Source organism: Galeopterus variegatus, unplaced genomic scaffold (genome assembly GCF_000696425.1).
Source record: "Galeopterus variegatus unplaced genomic scaffold, G_variegatus-3.0.2 Scaffold3862, whole genome shotgun sequence".
NCBI lineage: Eukaryota > Metazoa > Chordata > Mammalia > Dermoptera > Cynocephalidae > Galeopterus > Galeopterus variegatus.
In genome coordinates this window covers 131,498-149,915 of record NW_007729973.1, presented here as the reverse complement: position 1 = coordinate 149,915, position 18,418 = coordinate 131,498, and the positions used below count along the sequence as shown (strand labels likewise).

The following is an 18,418-nucleotide window of genomic DNA, read 5'->3' as shown; positions in this document are numbered from 1 at the left end:
GCAGGAGCGCCTCCACGCTTCCCAAGCGGCGCACTAGCGCAGTGCGCCACCGGGCCGGCCCCTTTGGTTTTGTTTTTTATCATGAGCATTTTTTATTCAAAAGGATTTTCTCTATTCATACATGCGCAGTTCAGTCATGAATATATATGCTGTATAAATAGCCTCTGAAAAATAACAAGAAGTCATTTTCTAGAACTAATCCTTAATTCTTGTTGGATTTTTTTTCTGTCTAAAGGGATGATTCAGACAAACATAATTTCCAAGACTCAGAAGGATGTCGTCAGAAGGCCAGCGTTTGTGTCTTTGCAAGACGTGGAGAAGATAAAAAGAGGGCCAGAGTAAGTGTTCTGAAGCGTGGATTGGTGGCAGATGTTTGAGATGTTCATGTCTGATCTCATCAAATCACTCATCAATCTGGACCCTGTTTTCTTGAAAAGTTGCTGCTTGCGTTACACTGCAATTTCCTGTTGCACTACCTATGGGTAAGGTGCTTGTTAAGCACTGAAAGAATACTAGAGCAGGAAGCCAGTTTCCCCATCTAACTCAAAGAAGACTTTGGGCAAGTCTTTTAACTACTCAGGGCCTTATCTTCTCCAGCTGTGAATGGCTGGATGAATGGGGTGTGCCTAAGAAATAATCAAATGCACTGGGTTTTTGTTTTGCTGTGGATTCTTCTGTGTGTCTTTGGTTGTAACTGCATGATTTTAAAGGATGAAGGCTGAGAAAGAAATGGAGAGAAGAAAGGGATGAGGTACCTGGCTGAGAAGGGCTTTGGAGAAAGAGAAGAGAATTTTGATTAAAAGGGATCTTAAAAGGAAACTGCTGTGGGGGATTCATTGTAACTCTCTTGAAACTTTCAGTAAAATCTACATTGTTCATGCACATTTTTTGGAGTTGGATTTTTTTCTGGGTGATATGTGATTATGCAACAGGCTTCAAGGCAGGTGTAAAATCAAGATGTTCTAATTAGGTTATCTGGTTACAAGAATTCAAGGTATTTCATGAAGAAGGTAAGTTACTAAAAGGATAAACATGAGGTAATACAGGAAACAACATTTCACAAGAATTCAAGAATGGGAACTGAACTGTATCAGGGCCTCAGGAATGGGATTTGGCTCCAATTCTGCTTTAGAACTGATACAGCCTGTGACCTGGAGATCCTTGCCTATGACCATGTTAACAGCCCAGACTCTGGATCTTGGTTGCCTAAGTTCATATTCCACCCTGCTACTCATTAGTTGTGTGAGTTTGGACAAATTAATCACTCTGTACCTCTTCATCAATAGCACAGGTGTAATAATAGTACCTTCCTCAAGAGCAGTGAAGGGCACATTATCATTTCCCTGCTTGGTTACTACGTTCCAGGCACTCAAAACAGTGACCGATACATCAGAGAGTGCAGTAAATGTTAACTGCCCTTGTTATTATTTTTATTCCTCTACTGTTAACAGACTTATGTGGATGTGTGTGCATATGTGCACGTATACAAAGGTACTTCAAAAAGTTCATGGAAAGATTCATATTATCTTTTATACAATTATTTTTTAGCTTAAAAATATTGTGAAAGATAAATTATATTATGTTTTAATTCTATTTTTCCATTAACTTTTTGAAGTACCCTTGTGTGTATATATATGTATATACATAAAATTATATATATACTTATACACATACACCCAAAAATATAAATAAGTTCTTTTTAACCTCAGAATTCCAATCTGCATATCCCTTTAGCCCTACCTGCTAACTGCCTGATTTTCTCTGAGTTTTTAAATTTAATTTCCCAAGAATTAGAATCTGATTGGTCTAGCTATGTAAGCTCCCTGCCAGTACTTTTAATATTCAAATTAATAAAGTAAAAAATATTGCAGGGTTGGGGGGCGGGAGGAATGAAGTTCTTGCCCTCATGGAGCTTAACTCCTGGTGGATGAGATAATATATAAGTAACTATTTCTGGTCCTGACAAGTGTCAGGTGGGGAAAAGGCAGAGTAAGAGGTTGGGAGGTGATATTCCCATTCAGGCAACCAATTATCTCAGCGTAGCTACTTCCTAGTTATTAAAGCGGGTCTGGCAGGATGTCTTGAGGTCACCTCTCACAGAGTGACAGAGATGCAAAGGGTTACTCAAAGCTCATGTATCTGGAGCAATGAGGGGCCCAAAGTGACTGCAGCCAGGGAAAACTCCTTCAAGAGAGGAGAGCCCCAGGCACATGGCACTGAGTCAGGCTTTTTCTCAGCTTTTATTGAACAGGCAAGAAAGTTACAGAAAAAACACAAGTGGTTAATCAGTCGGAGTGAAAACATAAACAAACTGGCTACATGATAATTTTCATTAAAGCAGGTGTAACTTAAAATAATTCAAGCAATTTACCCTCAAAGGAGTCATAAAACTAAGCTATGTGACATAAAAAGAAACAATGAGATAATCACCGTAGCAGCACTCAGCTCCCTTAGAAACTTAAAGAAACAGCAGAAGGGAAGATGTGGAATATCCCCCAACCACTAACTAGCAGAATAGCCTTGAAGATTTTAGCTCACATACTTTCCCATCATTTAGGTTTAGCTGCACCAAGGGCGACTGCCCCCCAGAGCAATCGCTTTTTCTGTGTTTCAGTTCTCTTGTCTACCTCAAAGACTTTAGTCCTGTGAAAGTTTTCTAGTTTTTCCCAATCTTAGCATTTCTATATGTATTTCCAAAGAGTTGGGCTATGGCTTAAACTACAGGAGTTTGGTCCTGCTAAACTAGGGACTTTGGTCCTACTACACTATAGGCTATGGCCCGTGAAATACATGTGTTTTATTAATGTTAATATCCTCCACATCTTTTTTTTTTTTTTGTCTTTTGTCTTTTTCCGTGTCCGGCAACGGATCGCAACCCTCAGTGTTGCCCCCGTACCGGACCGGGGACCGGCAACGGGATCGCAACCCTTGGTGCTGCTCCCGCGCCTCGCTCAGCCAGTGAGCGGGAACCGGTCTGTATGTGGGATCCGAACCCTCGGGCGGGAGCGCTGCCGCGCTTCCCAAGCGGCGCACTATCGAGTGCGCCACCGGGCCGGCCCTCCTCCACATCTTGATAATGGTTTATTTGAACAGTATTTCCTTAAAGCCAGGAAACTACGTTTAAAAAAAAAAAAAAGGTAATTTTGACTTTTTAACAATTCAGATATTCCCATTTGGTCTCAGCTAGTGAGGCCATATGTTACTGCCTTTCTAGACAGCACAAACTGTTAAAAGGGTAGTAGAACTTCTTGATGCCAAGCTGGATGGTTCTTTCTGTGCAAACCTATTTCCAAGGGAAGAAATTAGTTCATGGCATTTCCAGATATCTCCTGGAGTCAATCCATTGTCTATCTCAGTGATTTGCATATGTTACAGTTGCCTCATGCAGTACCATGTGCTCTTTCTGGGAACATTCTTCCCATATGAACTTTACTTGTGACTCTCCTCCAGTCTCCTTTGTCCTCCAGTAACACCTGTAATTCCCTTACAGTACCCACCCCATACTGCCTTGTAATATAGTTATTTGTGTAAATGTCATCCCTAGAAAGCCTCCCCTCTTCCCACCCCCAATTATCAGCTCCTCAAAGCTCTTGAAATATTTTGTATAACGCACAGCACATCGTGATACTAAATAGGCAGCTAAATGAGCAAATGAATAAAATTAATTGAGAAAAACGTGTTAGTGTGGGGTCATGCAGAGAACCAGCTATAATCCTGCTCTCACTAGCCCAGAGGAGACACACTTGCTGTAGCATAGAATAAGGGCTGTCACTACTATCCTGAGCAGTCTGAGGAAAAATGAACTACAGCACACTTCACTATTCATGAGCACGGTAAAACATGTTCATTCAATCTGCCCCACAGAATGGAAATCTGAAGTTAAAATACAGGTAAATTGGGGCCAATCTTTCTCATTCCAAAAGAGTCTTTATTTTAGACAGGGGATTCTTTAAGGAGTTTTCTTAAAGTATTTAATTTTTAAATTTAATTGTTTTGATCATGGAAAATTTCAAAAAGTATAGATAATTGTACGGTAAACCCTATGTACCCATCACTCAACTCCAATGAATGTCAGTATTACACCATCTTGTTTTATCTATCCACATGATCATCTCTCTTTTTTTTCTTTCACTTGAATAATTTAATGTAAATTCCACACATTATCATTTCCCTGTAAATATTTCAGATGTGTCTCTAACCGATAAAGTTTTAAAAAATGTTCTACAATACCATTAACCCATCCAACAAAATTAACAATAATTCCTTAATATCAAGTACCCAGTTCATGTTCTATTTTCTCAAAAATGACTTTTTATACTTGATTTATTCCAATCAGTACTTAAACAGGGTCTGTACATTACATTTGGTCAATTTGTTAAGCCTCTTTTAATCAATTACACTTTCCTTTCCACCACTTTTTTCATGCTATTTATTTATTTATTAATTAAGATACTAGGCGATTTGACCTGTAGAATTTCCCAAATTCAAGATATATACCCTCATGGATGTGTAATTTCTATGAATTGATCATTAGATTTAGAGGATTAATTAGATTCAGGTTCAGTTTTTGGATAAGAATACCACACAAGTGTTGCTTAGTGCTTCCTGTCACATCTTTTTTAAGAGATGTATAACATCTAATTGTCCTGTTTTTAGTGATGAAAATCAAAGGGTGAGTTCAGGTCACTCAAGTCTAATCCTTCCATTATAGTATTTCTCAGATGATCTTTCACTTAATGGTTTTAGCAGCTACTGATGCATTATGTCATTAGGTGTTGCAAAATGGTAGTTTTCTAATTCTGTCCATTCTTTTGCAATTACTAGCTGTGATTCAACTATAAAAAAGAATTTTTCTTCTTGTATGGTTACCTGAAATACAGTTCAGAGAGAAAAGGCAGAATTCTTTCCCCTGAATCCCTAATATGCTTAAATGTTTACCATTTGACAAGGAAGCTATAAGACACCCTTGCTTAACGCTAACACATTAGGACTTTTGTCCTTTTTTTTTTTTTTTTGAGACTGGCCGCACCGTGCTCAGCCAGTGAGCGCCGGCCATCCCTATATAGGATCTGAACCCGTGGCGGGAGCGCTGCTGCGCTCCCAGCACCGCACTCTCTGGAGTGCGCCACGGGCTTGGCCCCACATTAGGACTTTTGAAGGCTGAGCAGGAATATTAAAAAGAATCTAAGCTTTTATATTTTAAATCAATGGGAAAATAGTACTTAATTTACCAAATTATGAATAGTTACTGTATTTTTTCAAAAGCATGATTACTGGTACTTCCATACCAGGAATATGCAAGGATATAATCCAAAGAAAAATACAGAAATAAACACTGTATACTTCTTTAGGAAATGTTGGCTTCATAGCTGAAAGTTAAGGATAGAAAAATCACTTGGCTATAAGGAACAGGGAGCCAAGCAAATTCTTAACTCTCTTTATTTGTAGCCATCAGCCGGCAAAGACCCTGTCAGAGCGTTTAACTTCGAGGTGTCTTCCTAAGCAGGATCTTAACTTCCTACCATCAAATGGATATAAGGTACTTGGTTTTTACTTGTTTGGTGGGTGAATCATTTGAAGATGGGAAAAAGCACTTTGCTACAAATGTGTGTTTGTTTGAATGAATGAATTGCTTCTGCAAAACTCTTGGATCAAGATTCAAAGGCAGACAGATATCTAAACGGTAGAATATACCAAAATCACTTTCTCAAGAACAACTAACCTCTACAGGGCAATTCATTGTTTCCAGAGTTCAGCCACCCACCGTCTCACTTGGGCAGATCCTCACGACAACCCTGTGAGATAGATTTTAGCATTTGTTTTATGGAGGAGAAAACTGGAACTCAGAAAGTAAAAGTGACTTATCTGTTAGTTGTAATTAAAAAGTTTCTGTGAGAGTCAAACAAGCTGTGCCTGCCTTTGTCATGTAGCCTGGTTGGGGCAAGACTGTTCCTAGATTATTGAGCCTCCATGTCATGCCCCAGCTTTCATGAAGACCGCTCTGCTTGGACTGTCCAATTCCTCTGCCCCTGCACTTGTTTTGGATCATTTGGCAAGGAACTTGCCAAGTCACTGGGCTAAATCAGATACCACAAGGGACCTCACTTTGCCCTTAGGCATAATGCTTTGTTAGCCTTAAGTCGGCCTGAACAGACCAGCCCACTGCCTGATTCATTACTGGAGTGAACTGCAAGATGTGGAAACCCTAAGCCAGTTCATCCCACCCACAGCCAGAATGCTGGCAGTGCTACCCTAATGCATAGGAGGCCACACATATGGACATATCACGCTTTAAATGTTTCCTGTTTTGCATTTATATATTTTTAACATTTTTTAGTTGTTGGAAATCCATAACCAGTTTCCGGAATATATCAAAATAAGTGAGCATTTTAAAGCTTCCATGAGAAATTTCAAGATTGAAAAGATAAAGAAGATCCAGAGCACAGAACTCTTGAATGCTTTTGAAAGGTTGGTGGTCACCTTATCAGATTTCCTTACATAAAATTTGAAAAGATTAGTTAAGATCTGTCCTTTAAGGTTCATAATCACTGGTTAATTTCGTAGTCCACAGTTTCTTCAGTCTCTAGTTGTTTTTTCATTGTATGTACTTGAGCTGTCTTGTTCAGCTTTACATTTTACAATTCAATGATTTCATGTGTTCATCATATCAAAGTTTTCATAAATGTATTATTTTGCAGCTTCTGCCTTATAGTTAGTAGCTCCATTCTGAAGTTGATGGAATAAATGTGTAAAATAATTAGACTTCCGTTGGGATTGATGTTATTAAGTGAAATGGGAGAGGGATTTTCTTGGTATTAAGTCTCACATTTCCTCCATTAGGAGAAAGCTAAAGATGAAGAGAAAGGATGAAACACTCCTATTTTATGCAACAGGCCGTGCCCATGTGAAGTCTATCTGTGCCAACAGTTTTGACTGGATTTTACATGAAACTCATGAGGCCAAATATGGAAAAGGTTTGTGCTGGAAATAGAGAAGCCTAAGTCGTAGAGCCATAACTCAGGCTTTATGCCTGTTTCTATTGTAAGGTATATCTGATAATTTTATGTTAACCAGCATGTTCAGGCTTTAGTAATCACAGAGGAAATAAGCTCACAGTAATCTTAAATGCCCAAATTAGAGAGGTCCAGTTGACTTGGATCTTGCCTGCTAGACCTTAGCCTCTCCTGTCTTTTGTTTTTTTTCTGAGAGTGACCAAAGAGTCTTATAAATGCTTGCAGACTACTCCGTCTGTGGGCTACGTTGTCTACCATTACTACTCAGCACTGGCTGTGGCTCTTCCTGACCTATGTGCATGCCTGCAAAGCCATCTGAAGTAGACTTCTGTTGCCGCTGAGGGGTTCTAATTAAAGGTGAGGGAAAGAGGCCTCTCCCCATCTCAGGCCACACTGGGTCCCTGGGGTCTGAAGTATCACAGATCTGCCCCAACACGAAGTCTTTATAGCTCTTTCTTTTTGCTCCTAAACTCCTGCAGGTAATTCTTTAAAAACAAAACAAAACCACCAAACAAAAACCAATCTGCAATATTTGTGAATTTTAAAAAAAGAAAGAAGTTAGAGGAAAAAAAATTTCTTTTAAAAGGAAAGAATCGTAAAACAAAACAAAACAAAAAAAGACCCCCATAACTGATGCTTTAAGAATCAGTTATTTAGGGTAATGGTTACTCTTTTCTCAATGGAGAATGATAAAGATGTCCTACACAGATCTGTAATATCCATCTAAACAGTCATTTTTCATTGACTTCAGAAGTCTTTCATTTGGATAGCATCGATAAAAATAATCAAATAATCAAATTAATACTCAGACTTTCTTACAAAAGAAATAAAATTTAATTGAAAAGTATAAAAGTTACTCAGTGCCATTAAAACACGTATAACCAGCTCTGAATTTTGAAAAATATGTATTATGGTTTTATCAAGTGATAAAAATGCACACTAAAGGAAAAAAATAGATGAAATTCCTGTTTAATTCCATTTGTTTAAGTCAAATCTATTTTTAACAGTAACTCCATCCTATTTATTTTATACCTTTTACATGCATGACTGGAGTTCACTTATGTGGAAATGTTACCTTTATGTAATGTAACTAAGAATCTGACAGTGTGTCCACATTATATACATATATCAGAACATCACATTGTACCCCATAAATAAATGCAATTATAATTTGTCAATGAACAATGAAAAAAAATCTGAAAGAGTGAACAACTATGTCATGAGTAGCCTAAGTAATTGTCATAAAATTCCTGTACTGAAGATCATGTATGTTTACCCTTGGGAGCTCCTTGGAATCTACTGAGTCTTATTTGAGACAGTGTTTTGTTTTTTCTAAGCCCAGCAAATGTGGAGTGGAAGTAAAGAGATACTAGGGCAAGCAGCAAGAAAGAAATTAACAGTTTTTCAGTGGGGAATGAGGAAAAATGATCTGCAGAACACAAACACAACATTCAGGCTGGGGCCATTAGTACAGGGGTAAATAGTGCTATTCACCTTACTAACTCCAGAGGGCGTCCCTGTGTTTTAACACCATATATATATTTAACATCTACACCTGAGTTATTAGTATAAGAAAGGTTCAAATGGCTTTGTTCTGTTTTTTCAAATCAGAGAAATGTATATGCTTTAGAAAGATTTCTTTCCAAAACAGATTAAATTGTTTAGAAGTTCTGGAAATTGATATATAAGGAATGACTTTTTGCAGACACTTAAGAAATAAGATATGACTGTACAATGATGTATAGAGCAGTGAAGTATAAGATAGAATAGGTACTGGATACCTGGAGAGAAACAGTACAAATAAAGAAGGCTACCCCGGGTTGCTTGTGGAGGCTACAGCAGAGCAGTATGGAGTGCAGATGTAATTAGCCACCCTGGAAAACTGAGGCACTGGGAATAGCTAGGAAAGAGGGTTGTTGGCAATGACATAGTAGAGTGGATGGCCCAATAGAAATGTGGTGGTTTGGTGATTTTTGTTTGTATCTTTGGTCATTTTCCGATTATCTACTGGCCCACTTTATAAAATTGTAAAAAGATTCTGATGGATGTACTGCCTCTTGAATATAAGCTTGTTTTGGTTAAGTCACATATTTGTAAGAAAAAGACAATAGAAAAAAAGAATATGAATAAGCAATTCAGAGAAAAATCATGAAATATGCCTATAAGCACATGAAAAGATGCTCAGTGTTACTAGTATTTGGGAAAATGCATTTTAAAATCAGATTTTTTCCCATTAGATTGACAAAATTAAAAGGGTAGATAATATCCAATGTCAGCAAGGATGTGGAGAAACAGGACCTTGTTCGTTGTTGGTGGTAAAATTATTAGACCATTTTTATGGGCAATCTGCAATATCTATGAAAATTTAATATGCTTAGGTCCTTTGACTAAGCCATTCTGGGTTTGCAATCTGTTCTACAGAAATACTTATACAGGTTCTCAAAGGTTTATTTCCTGGGATGTTTTAGAAGCATTTATTTAGGAATATTTGTAATAGCAAAAAAGTGAAATCAATCTACATTCCATCAATATGGGAGTAATTAAATTGTGATACATCCATACAATGAAATCCTATGTAGCCATTATAAAGTATGGGGGGGGTGTTAGACTGACATAGCAAGATTTCTAGGACTAAAGTGGAAAAACAAGTTGCAGAACAATTCATATAATATGATCCTATTTATGGACAAATAAGCTGATATAAAACCATATCAGGATGCATGTGTATATATGTATGTGAATGCATACAAACAGGTATGAGAGAATTCCCACCAAGCTGTTAACTGTTTTGGCTAGAGGAGTGGGACTGGACGTGGTAGGTTGGTACATCTTGACTTTCATTTTATTTTACTTTAAATACAGTAGAATGTTATTTACCTAGAATATCCAGTATTTGATCCATTCAGGATAAGCAGTGTTTCTGGAATTCAAACACATAAGTATAAAAAAAAGATAAAAAAACAAATGAAATAAATGGAAAATGTATTAAACATTTGTTACCACAAATAAAACATATTCATTTCATTTATTGATTTTTTGCATGCAAGTCAGAATTTGCACTATTCATTTCCTTTAAAATGACAGAAAAGCATTTGGCAATGATAAAAATAAAAATAGGAAATTTTAACTTGTCAGGAAATTGTTGTTGATCTCCTAGGTATGGACACATTAGAGATTGTCTGGGGTTGTGTTAGAGTTGAGGACCATGTATCAGTTGTCTTTGAAAAGCTCTGTCAGGGTTAGTTCCTTGCCCATGCTACACCTCTCCCTTTGACATTTTCCAGAATCTTCCCATCGGTAGTAAATGACCTTTGTTCCCTAAAATGTACGCAATATAAAATATTCTCTGCTCTGGAGTATATTTGGCTCCTCAGTTCCAACTCATGCTTGCATGAATTGCATGGACTGGGCCACCATGAGATCACCAGTTGGTCACTGTATCTGGTGGCTGACACCATCCCTGTGGGACCCGCACTCTAGCAAATGTTTCTCAGTCATTTCAGTAGGGTTACAAACTGTATTTAAGTTTTCCTGTATCATAAACTTTTTTTTTTGTAAGTACACAGGAAGGTTTATAAGCATCAGTAAAGCATTGTCGACATGTGCTCAGTCCACACCCATAATCTCATTATTTGTAAATAATCTTATAAACTATATACCCTCTTTTATAATAATTTTTAACCTTTTTTCTTTTTCTGATTATTTCTAGGAAGTTACTTTGCAAAAGAAGCTATCTATTCCCACAAAAATTGCCCGTATGATGCCCAGAACACCGTTATGATTGTAGCCCGAGTCCTGGTTGGAGATTTTATTGAGGGAAAAAAGACGTACACAAGCCCCCCTCCGCCGTACGACAGCTGTGTGGATACAGGGTTTAATCCGTCTGTTTTTGTCATCTTTCACAGAGATCAGATTTACCCAGAATATGTGATTGAATATGCTGAAACAGACAAAAGCTGCGTGATTTGTTAGAACCGATGAATGTGGCCTCTTAAAGGGTTCCGTAACCGTTCCGTTCACTTGTTGAACCAAATTGCCCCCGATAATACTTAAACTTTGCTACATATTTGAATCATCTGGGAAGCTTTGAAATATTCCAATGCCAGGCTGCACCCATACCAATTAAATCACTGCTTCTGGGGGTGAGAGGCTCCGTAACCGTTCCGTTCACTTGTTGAACCAAATTGCCCCCGATAATACTTAAACTTTGCTACATATTTGAATCATCTGGGAAGCTTTAAAATATTCCAATGCCAGGCTGCACCCATACCAATTAAATCACTGCTTCTGGGGGTGAGAGGCAGGCAGTGGTATTTTTTTTTAAAGTTCTCCTGATGATTCCAATATGTTGGAAAGTTTTCATTGTCTTAGATGTAAACTGGTAAAGGCTGATTTCTAAATTTTCTGTAATTGCAACAAACTTTCTCTCCCTTCTACTCTTTTAGTTGACTGTATGGCATGGTTTCATTTTGGTTAAACTGAAAGAAAATTAATTTGGAATATTTGAGAGAAATCTAATAATGCCTATTGAAATAAGGGCATAAGATATTACAGCCTTAGATAGAAGACTGAGAAAAGCCAGGGAAAAATGCTTATGGTCATGCTGGGGAAAAAAGGTAAAAAGTAAACTTTAAATGCTATTGTGGACGTAATTGCTGTACTATACCTTACCTTTGTGATGAAACTGATTTGGGGCACATATTTCTTTTTTTTTACATTTATTTAGGGGACAGACTCCCTCCAGGTTGACTTTGGAATACCATAATAATTGCTGCCAAGTGTGGCTTAGAGAGAAACAACCAACTGGAGTTAATTGCCCATTTGGTTTTGTTTTTTGGTGGCTGACCAGTACGGGGATCCAAACCCTTGACCTTGGTGTTCCAACACCACGCTCTAACCAACTAAACTAACCGGCCAGCCCCCATTTGGGCTCTTTATATAATTATGGCAAAGTACACATTTATGTTCTAATTAATGTGATTACAGAGAAAGCTTTTTTCAGGTCAGGCTTTCATGAAAGTGTCTGTATTTTCGGGGGACTGAGTTGCAGTAACCAGATTCACACAATAAACCCGAGTGCTATTGTAGTCGTTCACTGCGGCAGACGAGGCTCACCAAGAAATTAGGAGCAGGGCCATCCCTAGAGAAGGAAGGGCCCCCTAAGGAGGCGAGATTTGTTTCCTGGTGAGCACAGAATTATATATAACAAAGAGAACAATGTCCCAAAAACAGGCCTTGTGCCTACTAGGGGCTTCTTTTTCTAGATGTAACGATTGTATGGAATTGTAGTACAATCAGTTTTTAGTCACCTAATGGTGACTGGACCAATATTTCCTTCTTTATTATGAATAAGGTTTTTCTTTCCAGTTTTCCTTTTTCAACATTCCATACCAGTCACCAAATTTTCCTGTTATATTTCCTTCCAGCATACATGTTACAAATAATTAATTAGCATTAGAGTTGATTTTATATTACTCAGATTTTAGATCAGTACAAAGATCTTCACAACTTTTCGGTTTAAAGTGCTCCAACAGTAAAACACGTGTAGAGATTTTTTTAGAGTAGAGTTGTTTTCATTCTGGGAGGCTTGTCACAAATGGTTATTCTCATTTGCTTATTTTTCATGGTAGTTTGTGTTTTGGAGTGTTCATTTCCTGACCTTGACCTTCACATTGTAGACGTGCAGTTTATCCAACTCTTTCCAACTGTCCATTAGACTCTTCTAGTTGGATATTTCACAGGCATCTTTGATTCAGCACCTCCAAAGTGTAACTTTCTGTCTGCCTCCCTCCACAAGCCTGTTCCTCCCCAGCATTCTGTATATAAGTAAATGGTATCACAGAAACCAGAAGTCATCCTTGACTTCTTGCTCTCCCTCCTGCTACACATCTAAACAGTTCCAGTTTTACCTCTCAAATATCTCTTTGTCCCCTTCTAAGTTTTTCTCTACTTAGCAAGAATGTCATATTTTAAAAATGTACTTATTAATGCTCTTTCAAAACATAAATCTGATCGTGCCTTTAGGATAAAGTTCAAAACCATTATCATAGATCCACATGATCTCTCCCTTCCCTACTCTTCTATCATTTATTTACTTCCACATAAGCTTCTCTGGCTTTCTTTCAGTTCTTCAGTGCCCCTTTTTTCCTAGTTCAGTGGTTCTCAAGTAGCACTTCTGCCTTTTTTTAACAACAAAAACTTTGTAACATCTGCTTCATTGCCTTCAAAATGCAATTCAGAGGTAATATATTCTACCTACCCACAGTTTTAGAAATAAATGAAAAATTAAATTAAACTAATATAAAAGGGCACGACTATACCAGAAGACAGAAGTAGTCAAATGTTTATACCTTCTTATAATGAATAAATTTGAACCTAAAAGAAGGTAAGAGATGAGAAGCTATTTTATACAAAGAAGCATGGAAAAATGAAAATGCAGATACTAGTGGACATTAGAATAAAAACTAGTGATATAATAACTTATTTGCATACAATACTTGTATATGATAAGAGAAAGAACGAAATAACCTTAATTGAAATAAAAATATTATGCTAGAAAATTTAGAGGTTGTCGAAACTGAGAAAAAGAGGAAATATATTCTTGCAGACGAGCTGTAGGTTATACATGAATGTCTAGTGAGACATTCAAAATTCGTATAGGGTGCAGAATTTCATATTGTGAGGAACTGTCCAACGTATTGCAAGATGTTCAGCATACTTGGCTCTCACATACTAAATACCAGTTGCGCCCCCACCGCCACCTCCACTCCCAATCATGGTGGCAGATAAACCCTATCAGACCTATTCACCCTTTTCAAAGCAAATATTTTTGTAACATTCCCTTTGCTGTCCTGAGATGATTCATAGATAATGCAATCTACTAACACATATGAATTTCTTAAAAAATCAGCTTAATGGTCTAACTCTATTACAATGGAGAAATAGAAAGTAAAAAATGTGTAATGAAAATAAAGTGAATTTCAATATGTAAATGCTCAGGCATGACTACGCTGTAAAACATAAAATAGATGTTTACTCTTACTTATAATAGGTTTGGGTTTAATAGCCGATCAGAGGCTACTTCCCGTAAAAAAGCACAGGAAAATGAAAGATTAAAGGTACAAAGGATCTTCAAAAAGTTCATGGAAAGACTCGTATTATGTTTTAATTCCATTTTTCCATGAATTTTTTGAAGTACCCTCCTATGGGTGACACTAGAATGAAAACCAGTATTAGGGTAAGTCATAACAGACCATATACCTTCTCTGTATATGGTAAAGAAAAGAGCAAAATTACCTTAACTGGAATAAGGATAATAGGACAAGACAAATTACAGGTTGTGTCAGAGGAAACAAATGAATTATATTCTCTCAGACGAGCTGTAGTTCCTACATAAATGTCCAGCAGGACATTAGAAAGTCGTACAGAGTAATTCTTCGTTGTGTGGGACTAACCTATACACTGCAGGACATCTCATCCCTGTCTGCATCCACTTAGTGCTGGTAATAGCTTCCATTTATTGTGAAACCAACAATAACCCATCAATTTCCAAAACCCAGTGAGAACCACTGACCTAGTGAATGTCTAGCTTCCTCAGATTAGCTCAACTCTTAATTCCAGGAGGAGTCCTTATTCTATAAGTCAGATCCTTGCCTCCCAAACCCCCAGTTTTTAAAATACTTTGCATCTTGCTCTGTTCAGTTTTAGCATCAATCCAACTTGAAGTTGTTTGCTTTCTGCATTAGAATGTAAGCTCCTTGAGGGCCAAGTCAATCTATGTCACTCGCTGTGCCACGCCTGATACCCAGCCTAGCTCTGGATGCTTGCTACACTGGTGAAATGGGTGAATTTTGTTGAGTAAATTAAGCTCAACTATTTATATTTCAGTGGTTGAGTTGTATTGCTTCTTCTTCAAGCTTAATTTGAGGCTAATAAAAAGAAATAAATAATTAATTTTGTTCTGCTGTCTTTATTTGCTTTATTTCTAGGTATCCCCCCAAAGATAACCAACTGCAGACACAAATTTATGCAGTGGGGGAGAGATGACGCATTTTGCCCCTTCCAACTTTTATCATTCCAGGACTCGATAGATAACCAAGGACAGCAGCCTTTTTTGCACAGTGCAAAGCAGGGTGGTAGTGATGGAATAGCCCACAGTTGGTTGACACATCTTTTGTCTGGGGGTTATAGAGGGAAGGGCTGGAAGCTGCTAACACATCTTTCTTCCTCTGGTCCCAGGGGTAGGAAGGAGCAGAGCCAGGCTGAGGCACAAAAGTTAAAAATGTAAACGGTTATCACCAGATTTGTCCTATCAGCCACTTCTCCCTCAAAAGCCCTTCTCCACTCATTCTTTTCTGATTACAAAGCTGCAGATGGGGGGAGAGGGGGAGGGCATGCAAGATCTATAGCAGCATAGATTTGATAAAGTGAAGGTAAAGCTATCATTGAATGTCGACCTCAATATAAATAAAACGTATTGCAAACCCATTAGTGTCAAAGTACCCTCATTCAAATACATGAAAATGCTATCAAACCAAGCATAAACAGATGTTTGAGGTTTTGCTTATTTTTTCTGTGTTTATCTACTTTGCCATAGCAGGCTCCCAATAAAATCTGCCATTATCTGGTTTCTGGGGTGGACTCTTCCGTCCAGCATTGGGTGGAAGTGAAGCTGGATAGCCACCATTTCCTAGGCATACCTTAACTACTGTAAGATAACTACCATGGGAGGCAATACACTGAGCGTGAAGTGTGTGGGATACCCTGCGGTTGTATTCCAGGACGTGGCTTCAAAAGACTGCGGGGGATAACAGGTTTCATGGAGAAGGTTAAGGACGGAGTGGATGAGTTTACAGCAGTGATATCAGTGTGTGCCCCTGAAGTGGCCATCAGCTTGAGCATGAGCTTTAGAATCGGAGTGGGCTGATACATCAGAACTTTCAAGGAACTGCTTAAGTCCTAAAGTTCTAATCCTAGAATACCATCCTCAATCTCATTCCCTGTTTTTCTTTTGCATTCCCTTGTGAACTTCCTGGCATCTAATGTCTCTCTTTTCTTCCCAAAACTCCACATTCGCCAGTAGTCCGCTCTGGGATCTTTTCTTTTTTCTCCTCTCCACACTACCCCATGAATGCTCTTTATTCCCAGACTTCGGGTATCACACTCTTCTAACCTCTGCTGAGAGGTTGAATAACTTGTGTAAGGTATCATGGCTAACGAGTAATGGAAGCAGGATTATGAACCCTGGTAGTATGGCTCCCGAGTTCACAGGTTAAGTGCACTACCATGTCACATCTCTATGGGAATGGTCTTTACCTTTTCCTTCTCACCTCTCTGCCCATCCCCCATTAACACCTGCATATACTCCTGGCTGCTTATGGTCGCTTCTCCGCATTCATTGAAGACTTTTTCTGGCTTTCAGTCTTCTCTCCACTATAAATCCTCCCATCTTTCTTAGTGTTCATTGTGGACAACTCACTCAACACCCCTAGCTTTAGATGTCCATAAAACCCCTGGAGAGGGGACGGATGGCAGCCTCATCGCCGGAAGCTTCTGCTTTTAATGAAATAAGAGAAGCTCCACGAAGCCTTCTCTCTGCATCTGTTGAATCTCAAATATCTTTAGTTTAAAATAATCCTCATACCAACTCTGGGGGTCTGAGTAAATCTCCACACCACCAATTCCGTCACATCACTGGTTGGGGGCTCTTCCTGGAGGTGTTAACTCCTTGATAATTCCAGCCTGCCTCTATTGCTGGCAAGCTCGATTCTTCTGCTGGAAGAATACCTTAGGCAGAGAGTCCAAGTGCAAATGCTGAGTGCCAAAGGGACACAGGCTACTGCAGTTTCCTTCTGATCTTTCCCTTCCTCCACCTGCTTCCTTAGTGTTGGTATTCCCCAGGATTCTATTCTCCCACCTCTGCTTTTCACACTTTATTTTTGCTGGGTGACCTTATCAACTCTCATAGCTTCAATTACCTAATACTCTGATGTCACTCAAATCTATATCCCTTCCCTTCTCATCTCCCCTAAGGTCTAGACCTGTATGTATAATACCACTACCCAGTGCGTGTCTTACCTTGGATTGTCCACTGTCAACTGAGCACAATAAAAGTTGGGATTATAGTACCTCATATCATGTTTTTCTTCCTTTATTCCCTATCTTGTCTTGCTTTGCTAGAAATCCATCCTTCTTATTGCTAACAGGGGTCTTTCTAAAAACACCTATCCTGCAATAGAGCCAGGCATTGACCAACAGCAATACGTTTCAGGTTATGAGGACAACAGCAATGAACAGAAGAATCAAGATTCTTGCTTTTGTGAGCTTGAATTCTACAAATAAATATATAAATAAACAAGAAAAATACCCATGATAAGTTCCATGTAGAGACTGGGGGTTACTTTAGATTGGGAGGTCAGGAAACGCCTTGCTGAAGAGAAGACATTGAAGCTCAGTGCTGAATGACACAAAGGAGACATGCATGCAAAGATCAGGGGCAAGTATTCTAGGTAGAGGGATCACGTCACTGCTCAGTTGAAAATCCTTCAGTGGCTTCCCAAAGTCCTTAGGATATAAGTCCAAATTTCTTAGCATGGCAGAGAAGGTCTTCTGGCATCTGGCTAGATGCCTTCCTCTCTAGCTTCTTTACATTAGGTGACATTAACTCATCTAATCCTCACAAGCACCTCGTAAGACAGCAACTAGGCTGGTTGAGTTCCCCAACTGTCTTATTTGTCTTTGTACTCTCACTGCATTAGTCGTTGGCTCAATAAATGTTCATTAAATGAGCATGATGTTGGGCAAAAAGGGATAGATGCTTAACAAATGTACAGGTCTGGATCGGAGCTGTCCAAGAGAAATATAAAGTAAGCCACATATGTAATTTAAAATGTTCTCATAGCTACATTAGAAAAGTAAAGAAAGAGATGAAATTGTCATAACGTTTTACTTAACTGACTATAACCAAAATATTATCATCTTAACCTGTGATTAATATAAAACTATTAATGAGATATTTTCCTTTTTTTTTTTTTTTCCATTCTAAATCCTGGAAATCCAGTGTGTGTGTCTCACACTTACACCACCTCTCAGTTCAGACTAGCCACATTTCAAAAGCGCACAGCAGCGACATGTGGCCAGTGGCTACCTGCTCAGAGACCGTCCCCTGCCAGCCAGTCACCTCCTGCCACCTTAGCTATTTTACCGTCTTTCCAGCCCTAACCAGTACTGGCAGCCATCTCATTTCGCTGCGTGTCCCCACCACACAAGCCCCTCCAGGCAAGGACTCACCTTGAGCCGTGCCTGGCACCGAGCAGGCGCCCAGTAAACGCTGCCCCCGCCTGCATCCGTGTCGGGGGATCGCAGCCCCCGGCCGCCGCTCGCCCGGCCTTGCCCAGGCGCGTCCC

At 38.8% G+C, this 18,418-nt stretch overlaps 1 protein-coding gene and 1 long non-coding RNA gene across 3 annotated transcripts in view; one reads left to right on the top strand and one right to left on the bottom strand.

Annotated features, from left to right (window-relative positions):
- Positions 1 to 11,048, top strand: part of ZC3HAV1 (zinc finger CCCH-type, antiviral 1) — a 30,354-nt gene extending 19,306 nt beyond the window's left edge. The window contains exons 6-10 of one of the 2 annotated variants that reach the window (XM_008586185.1): positions 236 to 338; positions 5,449 to 5,539; positions 6,338 to 6,468; positions 6,841 to 6,974; positions 10,723 to 11,048. In XM_008586185.1, coding sequence (XP_008584407.1) covers positions 236 to 338; positions 5,449 to 5,539; positions 6,338 to 6,468; positions 6,841 to 6,974; positions 10,723 to 10,985 — 722 coding nt within the window. In that variant the 3' untranslated portion in view covers positions 10,986 to 11,048. Of the gene's footprint in view, positions 1 to 235; positions 339 to 5,448; positions 5,706 to 6,337; positions 6,469 to 6,840; positions 6,975 to 10,722 lie in introns of those variants that run through there. The other variant, XM_008586186.1, reaches the window with a different exon arrangement.
- LOC103601758 overlaps positions 1 to 18,387 on the bottom strand; it is a 20,515-nt gene extending 2,128 nt beyond the window's left edge. The window contains exons 1-2 of the long non-coding RNA XR_551473.1: positions 18,303 to 18,387; positions 9,891 to 9,933 (exon numbers count right to left, since the gene is read on the bottom strand). This is a non-coding gene — a long non-coding RNA (uncharacterized LOC103601758). The remainder of the gene's footprint in view (positions 1 to 9,890; positions 9,934 to 18,302) is intronic.
- Positions 18,388 to 18,418: the final 31 nt, after the last annotated feature.